Source organism: Brachyistius frenatus, unplaced genomic scaffold (genome assembly GCF_029030835.1).
Source record: "Brachyistius frenatus isolate BFR_SWC_R1_liver_20210118 unplaced genomic scaffold, ASM2903083v1 Contig_43, whole genome shotgun sequence".
NCBI classification, from domain to species: Eukaryota; Metazoa; Chordata; class Actinopteri; family Embiotocidae; genus Brachyistius; species Brachyistius frenatus.
In genome coordinates, this window is record NW_027210642.1 from 2,906,963 (window position 1) to 2,921,058 (window position 14,096).

Consider the following 14,096-nt stretch of genomic DNA (forward strand, 5'->3'; position numbering starts at 1 on the left):
TAATTACATGCTCTAAGATAGAATTTTATGTATATACAGTATATATATTCAATACTTTAGATACACGTTCGACCCTCTGGTTTGCATCTTTGGATTCATACTGCAACTGGATGATGAGCCTGAAATCCTCAAAGCTTTGGGAGAACCACTTGAAGACCAAACAAGACCGAATAGTGCTGAATGTCACGGACATTACTCCACAGTCACCTGACCTCAACCCCACTCAACATTTAAGGACACTTGAAGATGGAGAGAGCCCGGTATTCATCACAAGAACCTCTGTGTAACAGTATCACATCACGCTAACATGGGGTGTCAGGTATTGTACAAACTGGAGTTAATACCAGCTTGAGTGAATGCCGTCATCAAAGCGAGAGAAGGGAACACAGCATACCAAGATATTCTAAAACCCGTTTACAGTTTTACATTTCTTCTCACAGATTAAATTTCTACCCATAACTGTTAACCTGATATTCACGTCTGTAATGAAAACTTTCACCACACCTGCTTTCAGCGATTACAACCAGTCTCCTGACTCTCATGACCACAGATAGGGAACTAAGGAAAGCAAACAGTGTTTACCAACAGTGTGATGGTAAAAACTTTTTGCATTGAGAACCTTACTTATGTAGTAGTATGTAGTATTATCAGCAAAATATTATCAAAAATGTCTTCCGACTATACTATTATTTTATATGGATTATTACTGGTGCATTGATGTTCGATATATATATTGATATTAAGCATTACAGTTTGCTGTTGCTGTTTAGGGCTGTGTTAATTTAAACTACTTTATAGCTAAGGATCTTAAACTATACTGATGCATGATATTTTATAAGATCATCATGTATTGTTGTGTTGCTGTACTGACAGAATTATGAAACGTTCACACCAATCAAAGGAGCACATAAAATAAAGGAACACCTAATTCTGTAGATTTAATTTGGTTGACGTTTATCAAATGGAATCAGCAACGTTTACTGGATGAAAAATTTTAATCTGAAAAGTATGAAGCAGCCGATAAATGCAGTGAAAAGGACAATGTGTTTCTCTGAGAGGAAGTAGAAGTAAAATTAAAAAGCCAATACTCAATTAAAGTAGAAGCACCTCAGTTTAGTACATGGGAACAGAACCTTCAACATGATGAACTTAAACCATTCACTTACGCTCGAAGCTAACACTTGACAATGTGGCTATCTATGCTACAGATATCGAGCTATATGTTATGGGTCCGTATATTTACATGAGCTCACAGTCTTTCTTGCGTAAATCCTTGACAGCAACTTGACATTCAAACCCCTCTCCCTCGAACAACACGGGAGATGAATAAAAAAATATATAAACATAAAAGACCTCAGATTTGGTGATTTTCCATTTTTCTATCCTACATTGAATAGATTTAAATGATCCCCAAATATTAACGACCTACCGACTTTACTAATCAAAAATCGTACTCTTAGGATAGTAAACAAAAGTTTCCAATTTTCTTTTAGTGATTTTTTAAATGGAAAATCAAACTGATAAATTGGAAAAGGGCACTGCTGTGACTGTCCTGCCATTTCTTTCACAATTATTTAAAATGCCCAGATAAAGAAAGGTAAGCACTAAAACGAATACAAATGCTTTTAATCTCTAAAAGGAGACAGATATTAGGGCACAAAGATGAACATTATTATGAAGGAAGGTGTTCCTACTGATAGAAAGAAACTTGTTTTTTCTGGAGAAACATTCAAGAGAGAAATGCTGATGACTGTACAACAGTTTGAAGTTTAATTCTCACCATTATTGCTTGCTATGGATGGGTAGATATAGAGATACTTTTGTGACAAAAAAAGAAAAGACATGCAATAACAATATACATAGACTATAAACGGGGGCAGGAGAAATTCAGTGGGGTGACAAGAGGCAAATAAATTGTACATCACCACAGAGCCGCTTCAATATCTGAAGAGAGGCAAGGTGTACTTTATCCAGCCAATGGTCGACAGGACAGCTTGTCCCTGACCCAGATAGACAACCATCACATGCATTAGGCATTGTTGACGGCAGGTGTAAGAAAATGAAAAAGATAAAGAAAAGGGTACATATCCTTGCTAAAGAAAAATCAATTTTGAGCAATACAAGTTTGTAGTTTCACAATGGATGAGTTCATGCTGACCGAGGAGTCAGATGGAAGATGAATGTCAATCTTTTTAATACCCACTGATTGCTGCCACAGAAAATATTTTAACACTACAATGAAACAAGCAAGTACTTTCATAAAAACTTAATTATGACAGAGGTCTTTAAAGAGTGTCTTTTTTCACCTCATTTCTTTATCTGTGTGGAACAAAGGGTAAAAACAAACCAGTCTATGTCGTGACCACTTTATCAACTAATTCCACAGACTCATCACTCTCCCTACCCTAATAAAGCACAGCAAGAAAACAGCAGCCATAAAAGAAAAGTATACTGACAATAAGAGAGCATGTACTGTTGCCATTATTCTGATCCATTTCCTGGACAACCTCTGGGTTCTCATGGATTAAAACTTTCCATACATCATCAGTGGAAGGGCTCCAGCCATCACCCATCCCTGCTCTGTGATGTAACCGGCCTCGCCTCACCCTTTCCTTTCCGGAGAAGATCATTTATTGCTTATTGCTTATAGGCGATCTGCTAACACACAGCCTTGTTTGTTTACCTGAAGGTGGAACAGAACACAGTGGTTGTTCTAATACACAGAAAAGTACCACGCGGGCTTATCACATAGCCTCCTAGCGATTTGCTCACATGAAACAAAATATGGCGCAAATTGGGGCACAACTTCATTAAAAATGACATCCTAACTCGATGTCCCTTAAAAATTGCATTAGCTTCCGATATGCACGGACATCTGATGAAATCATATTAATCTTTTTCTTATTCAAATAAATGCTTTTGAGGGTGAAACACGGTGCAAAAAGGAGTGAAACGTGAGAGGAATCTTCTCTGTTGCGCGTCCCTGGTGTCTTTGGGCTAACTCCTGTGGTGTATTTGGCTAACAGTTTGGGAATAGGGGAGATGCAATCAGTGGACAACCGTGTTTATGATCCGCCACAACAGCCAGGTACAGCAGCTCCCCGCCCCCCATTCTGATGACACGGGGGTCTTGCAGTAAACGTCGAGCACTACAAGAGTCCAAAAGTGACCGGACGCATGCCAGTCAGCCCCATGGCTGTGTCAGTATCCACAGCGGGAAGGCTCTTAAGTGTTTACAGTGCTCTCAAACTGAAAGGCTGGTTAGGGAATTCAATATCCAGCTTATTAAGATCCAGTAGCAGCAAAAAGCCCTAAAAATAAAAGAAGTCTGAATGACCCTTAGCGATACGCCCTGCACAGGCCACGTTCTCGCTGGAGGGCCATTGCTTGTCATGCAATTAAATGAAAAAGGGTACAGCAAACATACTGTATATCAAATATATATTTTATTCTATATAATTCTACAGCCACAGGATGCTAGGCTACAAAAAAAAAAAAATACATTTAATAAACTCTGAGTGTGTGAGCAAACTGAAGTAACTCTCACTCTGCCTTCCAGTAATGTCCTCCCTGTACTGTACACAGCCTTTTCACATAGGAAGCAGTGGCTCATGTTCACAGTTTTCTGTGCAGCAGACTGCATGAGCCCTTCGCTACCATGTCCTCTCATTTGTTCCCAAGCAGACCCACAGTGAGTTTAATGTTCAGCCCTGTGTACTAGCAACCTTTCCTCTTTGCCAGTATTAATTAAGATGTCATTTTAGAGGATTTTCCTAAATAAAAGGAAGTGATATTTATCAGACCTGATGCTTTGGTTTTACTACCCCAACACACTAAATGCCCCAGGCCTCACATTAACCGTGCAGACCTCCCCCCCCCCCCCCAATTAATTTTCATTAGAAACTGGGTGTCTTTAAGTTGACTTCCCTCTAAATATTTACCAGCACACAGACAGTGCAGTGAGTTGGAGGACTTGTTGCATGCACAGGATTCAGTGGATGAAGTTATGACACGTGCCGGCTCCCTCTCTGCCCCTTCTCTCTCATCCATACTGAAATCTGATAACTATCATCTTTTCACAGAGTGACTCTGTCCATCACAAGTCATCTTTTATTGCCATCACCCCCCCTTTACGGCCGCTCCAGCTCTGCAGAGGAGCCATGACGCCTAATCTATCCACGATTCCACAGTTCTGGACAGAGATATCAGCTCTCTAAACTGTCTCATGAATGATATGAATAAAAACTTACATGAGCTCCGACAGATTCACTAATAGACTCTGGAATGCACCTCATTGCCAAGTAAAAGCATAGTAAAACTAACTGGCATTAATATTGACAATATTTAGGGCCATGCTTTACATTGGCCTCACTAGATTAAGACTTGATAGGAAGAATTAAGAGGTGGGGAAATAGAATAGGAGCATGGGGAGAAAGGACGGCGGCGAGTAGACTAAGACAGAGATGGAGCGAGAGAAGATGTGGAGGCGACAGCCAAAAAAAGATTGTTTTAAGGACAAAAGGCTGTCATTTGTATGGTAATCCCGGACTCAGACGGAAGCTCCCACTAAAGCTGTCTATTGTGGAGAACTGGAGACACTGTTCAATTCACTTTTAACAAATTAGTCATACAAGCGGAGCTGTAATGGGAGTCTTGTGTGTGTATCAACTCTGAGAAGAATGGTGTGTTGCTCTGCAATGCTAGAACACAATATTTGCTGCGTATTGTACCAGAAAATGCTCTTTGGACAATTCTCAAAGCATATTTCAGAAAAGTAGAATGACTGACTAAATGCATTGACCACAGAAAATTGGAGATATCAACAACCAGCCAGAAAGAATACATCAACAGACGGCAAAGACCGGACAGCTCCTACGACTGGTAAAATCCAATATATTAGCCTACAAAAGATCTGTATTTAATTGCTTGTTCATCTGGCATTTCCTCAAAACAGAAGCCTCTTGACATTAAAATGTTCCTACTTCTCTGTGTTGGACACATTTCTGTAACAGTAGGACACACATTTACCTGCTGATCATTTACAAGGTATGACCTTGATTAGTCATGAGTCACGGGAATGACACAAATAACAATAATTGGCTGTTGGCACCAAACTTTAAGCAGCAGACCTCTATTCAAAGTCTGTCTGAGACTGACTTTTTTTTCCCAGTCTGTACAGAGATACCCAGGACAATTTTATTTTCTGTTTGTTAAAGTTTCAAAAAAAAATTGATCCAGCCACTGATGAATTGTCAGTTTAAAAAAAGTCTTGGCAGGGGTAGAAAAGGGAGCCATTTGCTGTACAGTAGTACCAGTAATTGTACAATCAGAGGGATAGGAGATGCGTATGTGTGAAATCAATTATTAAATCTATTCCTATCCTCCCAAGTCTGTGCTGGAAATTTCTTCACTTAAGGGCCTTTCAGTGGATACAGCAAAAGTGTGGTACTAGAGGCACTTCAATCAGAACTAAAATGTAGAGAATAAGGGGCAGAGGAGGGGTGAATATTAAATGAGGACGATGTATGGACACACATAAAAGCACACACACATACTCAGGGAGAGGGAAGCAAGCAAAGAAGAGAAGAGGATAGAAATAATTTTAGCAGAGCAGAGTGTAACCATATGTGTCAAGGATATAAGTTATGCATTCAGATGTTGACATTCTGATATGTAAAATTACATTTGAGCGATGTCATCGTACTCAGGGGAGCAATCTGTGCACCTGCACCCAATGGGGGTCGTCTGATTCTTTGGGGATGTTAGCAATAAGGCTACTCTTAGATTTATGGACCATGGCAGAAAAACTCTGTGTGATTTAGCTGTGATTAAGCTCTTTGTCACGATGAATCACAGCTCTCGCTTTGCTTCTAATCAGTCCATTTCATAGTTGCTAATACTCCTTAGACACTGAGGTCAACATATTGACCCTCTGCTTGACCGCTTTGTCTTCTGTGAACATTTATATTTATGGATGCTCAGACATGCAGATTTAGCTATAAACAGTGGCAAAGACACACGCCAGAGGTACAAAGGACTAAATATCTAGTTTATGAGTGCTCATTATTCAAATTTACCTACTTTACAAAACAGTAAGTAGCATGTGTGCGCTGGACATTACAGCTCAAAGAAAATGATAAAATAAAAGTAAAATACAGAGTACACATAACATTAATGGAAACCTCTGAGCCTTCTAGAGTTCCTAAAGTGATCGACGCCAGGCTAACCCTAAAGCACTAATCCACATCTTGTGTTTACGAGGTATTACAGCATATCTGTGGTACCAACATACACACAGTCCTCTCCAAATGTCTCTGCAGCTTCCAAAACCCCAAATAAATCACAACCACACTGCCACTGTGCACAATTTTATTTCTGTAACATTAATTTGGTGTCACCAGCTGTTTTGTTCTATTTGGCCTCTTACAGAATACAGAGTAGGAGTGGACGTCAAATGGTAATTTTGTGTCTCATAGACTTCCAAGAAACAAGCAGCAAAACCTCTGTCATCAGCTGACTGAGGTCACACTGCAATGAAACATTAGTCCTTGGGCAATAGCTGACAAATTACAGAAGGTCAGAAGAGCACGACCAGAGAGGGCAGGCCGGTTTAGGCTTCAGCTGTGCAGAAAAAGTCTCTTTCAGAGGTCAGAAACACAGACAGAGGGTATAATAGTCTGATTTATCACAGAAAAGGACAACTCTGGGTGCTTTAGTTTAGATTTTTTTTCGGTGATATCATAAGAATTATTGACAGACAAGGCACTTTGGACATGTCATGAACAATGTAATAGCACTGTTTCTGTTAAAAACACTAATGTTTGGACCTGAACAGGTCATCTCATCCATTCAATAGCAAGTTTCACCAACTATCAGATTTGAAACACCCACTCAAGTCTATAAGCAAATGTTTTGGGCCTAATTTCCACCTAGCAACAAGAGACACCAGGCATGAAATGGAGGTTAAGGATTTCCATTAGACAGCTTAATGAAATTGCAAAATTAAGCAATATATATTATACTGCACGTCAAATCTACAGTAATGCAAATGGAATGTTAGCAAAGTTGAATTGCCTGTTACTGAGAGCACCTACTTGAGATTGCATGTGCAGGTGGCAAATGTTTCAGCGTAAATCTCAGGAATTATGACATTACGAGTCACATAAATAGCTAATAGCCTACTGTGGTGTCCCCTACTTTACTATTCAATTTCTTCCTTGTGAATTCCACCGAAGGAATTTTTGATGTTTTAAATGTGCACATTTGCACAGAATCACTCTTGCATGACATGAAAATAAATGTAATTAATATTATTACATTTTTAGTCTCACCGTGTCTTTTGTGTATTTTTCTCATGGTTTAATGAGCATGTTGCTTTTGGTGAGATAATCTTTTACTAGCGGAAGCATCAGTCGTCTCTGCAGAAACGGGAAACGAGTAAACCTGTTGCAACATCCAGTACAGCACTGCACTGCACTGCACAGCTAACAGTAAAATACTCACAATACAGTCACACACCTGAGTCGTTTAGATCAAAGACAGCAAATGTAAAGGCAAAACAAAAAGTGGGACTTTTTAGAAAGAGTGGTATGATGCTCTCACGACGCACTGATGCGCAACGGATTCAGTGCGCCGTGCGTAAACGCTACAAGTAGGTGCATTCTTACCTGTCATCGGCCTGCCAGTCCCCGAGCAACAGGTCTCGGAACCGGTACCGAGGGGGCAGCGGGAGCACCTCCTTCTCCAGTTCGACCATGGTCCTCCTCCTCAAAACCCAGAGACAGAGACAAATACCACCGCAAACTGCACCTCCACACCGAGGACGTAGTCCGCTCCAAAACCAACTCCGTTCCTCTTCCCTCTGCTATTCAAAACGTAAACTAACAACGAATACATTGATACACCTCATCGCACCGTCGTCGACCTCCCTCCTAAATAGGAAAATGAACTTCTTTCTTTTTTTGTATTTTGACACCCGTCAAAAATGCAGCTCTACTTTTCGATACGCCGAGGCAACAGGTTGAGGGTGTTCATCCGTCGGTGCTTAGGGGAGGCTCCACTTCTGCTGTGGCAGCTAGAGACCAACTGGTTGTCTCTCTTAATACCAGCATCCTCCCTGCCTGAGCTCCATATGGACTCACCGAATGCAAATGTGTAACGAACCTTTGGAGAACAGTCTGCCGGTGCGAAGACTTTAAGGAGTGTAATACACTTTAAGGAAAAAACAAAAAAACAACAATAACAAAAACAATACTTAAAATAATAAATGAGCAAAAAGCGTTCTCGATCCAAATCTGCGCTTCATTATGAGCCTAACTGACTGTTCTATGCAATCCTGAATGACAAAACTGTCACACACACACACACGTGATCCTCCACTGTGGAGACCTGCGTGGTTCTCAGTCGTGAGTCTATAACGACGCTTAATATTTCTGCATGGTGAGCTAATTTTCCATATTTACGCTGTGCTTTTCTTAAATATTGTAGTTCTTTAAGAGTCAGTTTAAGGAGACACATTTTTTCTTCGTAAACTACCTTGCTGAAATGTAAGCATCATGAAGACGCATCCAATTTATGTAGTGCTGCAACGCTTTGAATGTGCATTTTCATTTTCTGACACTTAACACGATTCGGCACGGCTCTGATTGCTGTTGCTCTCTCACCAAGCGCCCATATGCTAAATAGCATCAGTCAACCCAGCTGGAGTAAAAGATATGCAAAATAAAACAACCCTTTTAACGAAAAAAGAACCATAATCCTCCCATTTATTTAAAAGAAATACTATAAATTACAAATTACAAAACGTTACTGTATGCATTCTGTATTATGTCAGCAACCACCTCCCTGTCATTGAATATTTTCCTTGGCAGTTATTGTAACTAATTTACACTTGTCATGAAGGGTATAAGCACTTGTAAACTCCTGTCATAATGCAACAAGCCCACTTCTTTGCTATACATTAGTTTGACTCAGTACATGTCACAGGTTTAATATTTCAGAGCCTCTGGTCAAAAGAGAAAGGGTAATGAAATGTTAATGTGCTGCTCAAGAGGACTGTTGACTCAAAGCCACAGACAACAGGTGTTATTCAAATTAACTTCCAATTGATTAATATTAATCACCCAGAACCCCAGACCTGATAAACCAGCACCTCTAAGCCCAAAACAATACCCAAGGGATCAAAAAAAGATGAATGACTGTTGAACTGATGGGAAAAAAAAAAAAATTAGATCTATGATGGATTTAATACTATTTAGAAAGATGCAGTTTGGATTGTGAATAATTTTGATTTCCATCTCTGCTCAAAAGCCTCATTGAAATGATTTGTTATTTTTACTGTGAGACAGCTTAACTGGTTGTAATGAATAAGGAAATTTACACAACATTGAGTTTTACTGTCAGTTTTTGCTGTGGTTTTATCTATTTTGCCCTCTGGTGGTCATAATGATGCAACTACCACCAGCTTTGGCAACAAGAATATATCTGTAATACACGTAGTCACAAAATTAAAAGAGGTTGACAGGAGGGCAAAACATTTCATTTCAAGTGGGTGGGCCTAGCTGCGTAGCCATGGTAACAACAATAAGTGTCTGAGCATATCAGAGGAAATAGTTCATGTGTTTCAAACCTCCTTTAAACCCCGTTCAGTCTCACATTATGATGATGTGGAGTCTGAGGACAATTTGCAGAGGTTGTGGCTGAGGACGATCAGGCGTTATTACTTCACATCAAAAGCCATTCTCCTCACCACCAACAAAACTAGCAATGCACATAAATCATAAACAAAGGGTAGAAAAAAGGCATCCATAATAAAAGAAATTTAAAAAGACATAAAATCTTTCGGCCCCTGTTTGGAGTAAAACCGTTGCCCTCCAGCTTCTAGTCCAATGTAACGTTGACGGAAGCTAAAGCGTCCACTGCCCAGCTGGGATACTGGTCACGAGAGGGAAACAATCGCTTCATGAACGTCCGTATAAACTCCGGGAAGTTGCCTTCCATAATGCTCTGTCTCACAGAGCGCATCAGGGTGAGCTGCAAAGAGAAATGTTGGATGAATTGAGGAACAAAAATTATGTGATTGCTATTGATCTCCAGTGGCAGATCATCTTCTCCTGTGCAGCCTCAGAGTGTCAGCTGCAGGTCAACTTCCTCCGAGCACCCTTTTTTATTTTTTTATTTTTTATGCAACCCTTTTACCAGGGTGGCATAAGGTAAGATGTTATGTTCTAAAGCAATCTATTAAAGACTTGATGAGACAATAAACACCAGATCAAAGTGGGGGAGTGATGTAAACAACACACTGACCATCATGGACATACTTGAGCCGTCTTGCTTGTGGCTTAAATGTAAATATGGACCAAAACTAACAGCATCTGTCATGGTCTCCTAACATGATTAGGATATTTTGGGATTCATCTGTCACAAGACAAGGCCTTTCATTCATTTGATAATGTCACAAAGCAATTTTGTCACTGCGATTACTGAAAAATTTAATAACCATAACTGAGGCAAAATGTCACATCCTTTTTTTAAATTAGAGCATTTTTCTGTCAGGGCCATTACACTTTGAAACACATTATGGAACACACTGTGTTACTATCGCTCAGTCGAGATGGGAGATGCATGAAACTAATGAACTGATGAATACAGAAAGTGTTCTTTGAGGCACATGAGGAAATTGCTTTAAAAAAAAAAAAAAAAAAACTGTAACATACTTAAGTCATTTTTCAAGCAAGTTAAGTCAAATCATTTACATATACGATTTTTCTAATACTGACCTGGTAGGCAATGTTGTGAATGGTGATGTGATGCATGGCTGCAGTGTCACTCTTAAACAGAGCGTGCAGGTAGGCCCGACTATGTCTGAAATAGAAAACAGGCATATTATTTACACCAAAGTGCAGCGCTGAAAAAATATGCCTATTCACACATTGTGAGTGTCCTCCTTTTACAACACACTCTGATTTTGTTTTGTTTAAAGCCAAGTGAGATCAAAGCAAATATCTAAAGTAGATACAAGTTTATGTGGGTATTTTATTGTTGAGCTTTCATCCCCTGAAAATAAATCACAAATTAAAAACAAATGTTGTCAAAAATCATTGATTGAAGTAGTCTGTTCCAAATAGTCTAAGCACTCCATAAGCTTCCATTTCTGTCCTGATGAAGAGAATCCGGTGCCACAATGGACTGCTATTTGCTCTTGATTCACCTCTTGCAGGTGGGACACTTGCAGTCTGGGTCGATGGGCCGAACATCCTTTGCGTACTGTTTATGTTTCACCTGAAGAGATCCCCAAGGCACCAAAGCAGAGCCAAACCTCTGAGACAAAAGAGTGATGACTGTCAGAAACGTAGCTGAAATCTGCTCCTGATACAGATTAAAAATTCTCAATGATAATTCAAAAGAGATTTCTCAGCATGCAAGAGCTTACTGCAGTGCGGGTTGGGAAGACGCAGTCAAACATATCACATCCGAGAGCGACACACACCACCAAATCCACAGCATACCTGCAGCATGTGAGGACCACACAAATTTAAGTGTCAGTGAACAGCAAAAACACCACCGTTGTCATGGATCATTTTTAGTGCATACAGGCATACGTACCCCACACCCATGAGGTAGCGAGGCTTTTCTCGAGGCAGGTGGTCAGTGCTCAGCGAGACCATCCGCCAGAAGTCATTCTTCTCCTCTCCTCCACTCAAGCCGCCGATGGCAAAACCAGGAACATCTCGTTGAGTCATTTCTACAGGAAGTAGAAGTGAAAGTCTGACCTCTTACAATATGTTACTGTTTAGATCTGGGTAACTATTTACAACTAGACCAAATGTCACAGTGTGGGTAAGAATTTTCTGTTGAACTTGCCAAACCCGCAGTTTGCACACAGTATCTTTGCTCAACATTAATGCCCTTTAAACCTAACAGAAAATATATTGTACACTTTGACCAACATCCCTGCCACCTGTTTGATTCACATATACTTAATCATTGGACTGGGATAAAAAAATAAAAATTAAAAAAAACAACTTAATTAGGCACACACATAAGTGTTCAAGTTAATGTGGCCATTTTCAAAATTATTGGATTTTCAAAGTCTTTATTCTTAGGGTCCAAATATGAACCACTTGTTCAGTATGTTTGTCAAAAGCAGTCTATGCAGATAGAAGCAAGGTGATCGCAACTGGAAAAAAGTACTACCACAGAGCAGGATGTTTTCGTGTTTTTTTTTGTTTTTTTTTTACCATCTAGACAGGCCTTGCGCAGCTCTGCATTCAGTCCTCCCTGGATGATGGCAAAGAGGTTCTGCTTGTCTGGATTTTTATTGGCTGCTATGCAACGGTCTAGCCAGCGAATGGATCTGTGCATGGCCTCCTCCACCCGGGGTCCCGTCACAGTACTGCTGACCACGTCATCCAGCTGCATCATAATGTCTGACCCTGGAGGAAGAAACATGGACATGCTCTTAGTCAGCCTCTGGGAAATTAAGGGAAAGATCAAAGTTTTTTATTTTTTTAATTGACGTTAATTCAAATTATTTTACTCCTTGCTGACCCAGACTGTTCTGTATGCTGATGGACTTCTCAGGACTTAATAGGATCTCTTTGCCATCGTAGGGGGACTTGAACTTGACCCCTTCCTCTGTGACCTCCGAGAGCTCAACAAGAGACACCATCTGAAACCCTCCACTGTCCTGTAAATAGGAAAAGAAAGATTTCAACATAAAGCTTATTTACTGCCTCTTGTACTTCTGTGCATCTCTCTCTGCACATAACTCCTTTATTTATTTGTCTATATCTTTGTTTATTTGACAGGAACAGTGATCATTCATGGAACATTGCTATAAATGTGCCAGAGTTAGCCTCGAGGCTATTTTTTATCGGTAGTCCCTAGACAGGTGTTACCAAGTCACCCTATATAAAAAAAAAAAGAATACAAAATTCAAATGACAAAGTTATTGAGGTAATTTATAAGCGTGAAAAACAATAAGAAATAGAAGATTTAGGATTTCATTGTACACTACTATTAAAAACATGGAAGACAGAGTTTCATTATGCAAGACATGCAGAACATTAAAATGAGAGATGTTAACATAAATGTGGACCAAAGAGAATAACATTGTGCTACTTAGTTAGATACCAACTAAAATATGCAAAGCAGAAGCACAGGTATAATATTTTTTTTACAGTACTGTATATAAACTACATATATCCATCTGACATAATAAAAGTGAAACCACAAAATATAGATGTATACAGGTACATGAGTGCAGGCTGATAATATAGATGACAGCAGACAGCGAGAGAAGTTCTGCACAGAGACACAAAAAATGCAACTGAGGTTTTAATGCTGGCAGAGGTAAGAACTAATTAACTCAGCTCCAATTTGTCGTAAACGTTTAATTCAGGAAAGCAAAGCCACACTCACAGTTAAAAGATTCCTCTTCCAGTTCATGAATCCATGTAAACCATTGGCTTTCTCGATCAAATCAGGCCCCTGCATGCATCAGACATGAATTGTAAAAAACACATCCAACAAAAGAAAAAACAAAAAACAAACACTGAAAGTTGTTGTGAATTTGTGCAGGCACGGTTTAAAGCCCAATGACTTAAAAGAAAACCGGAACTGATGTTGCCTACCGGTCTCATCCCAAGGTGGTATGTGTTCCCCAGGCAAACCTGACAACCAAGACCCTCCAGCTGATCCACAGTGATCCCCTTCAGAGTGCCCTGGGTACCGACGGGCATGAACACCGGGGTGCTGACGGTACTGTGCGGGAGCACCAGATCACAAGCTCTGGCTTTGGTTACTGGGCATTCAGCAATAACTCGCAGAGTGAGAGGAGAAGCAACGGACAGAGCTTTCTTCAGGGGCATGTTTACTAAAATATTTGTACCCGCGCCACAGTCTACGGCGGAAGCCATCTTTCACCGACAACGTGACATGGACGGCCTACGAATGACAACCGTGTCGCCCAATTGGAAATCAGGTTTTCTGTTTCACTTGCGTTACACGCCTTTTTTTTTTTTTTTGCATATCCAATGAACTCACGTCTTGGCGGAGAAACGTTAGAATTAGCCAATAGACGATCTGCTTCGGGG

The 14,096-nt window shown here is 40.1% G+C and overlaps 1 protein-coding gene across 3 annotated transcripts in view; it reads right to left on the bottom strand.

Annotated features, from left to right (window-relative positions):
• kcnt2b (potassium sodium-activated channel subfamily T member 2b) overlaps positions 1–13,935 on the bottom strand; it is a 44,044-nt gene extending 30,109 nt beyond the window's left edge. Inside the window, exons 1-9 of one of the 3 annotated variants that reach the window (XM_069702973.1) lie at positions 13,635–13,935; positions 13,423–13,491; positions 12,550–12,688; positions 12,240–12,434; positions 11,605–11,743; positions 11,432–11,507; positions 11,210–11,319; positions 10,779–10,863; positions 7,753–10,032 (exon numbers count right to left, since the gene is read on the bottom strand). In XM_069702973.1, the coding sequence (XP_069559074.1) occupies positions 9,880–10,032; positions 10,779–10,863; positions 11,210–11,319; positions 11,432–11,507; positions 11,605–11,743; positions 12,240–12,434; positions 12,550–12,688; positions 13,423–13,491; positions 13,635–13,919 (1,251 nt within the window). In that variant the 5' untranslated portion in view covers positions 13,920–13,935 and the 3' untranslated portion in view covers positions 7,753–9,879. Of the gene's footprint in view, positions 1–7,667; positions 10,033–10,778; positions 10,864–11,209; positions 11,320–11,431; positions 11,508–11,604; positions 11,744–12,239; positions 12,435–12,549; positions 12,689–13,422; positions 13,492–13,634 lie in introns of those variants that run through there. The other 2 variants (XM_069702970.1, XM_069702971.1) reach the window with 2 other exon arrangements.
• Between the last annotated feature and the right edge of the window lie 161 nt (positions 13,936–14,096).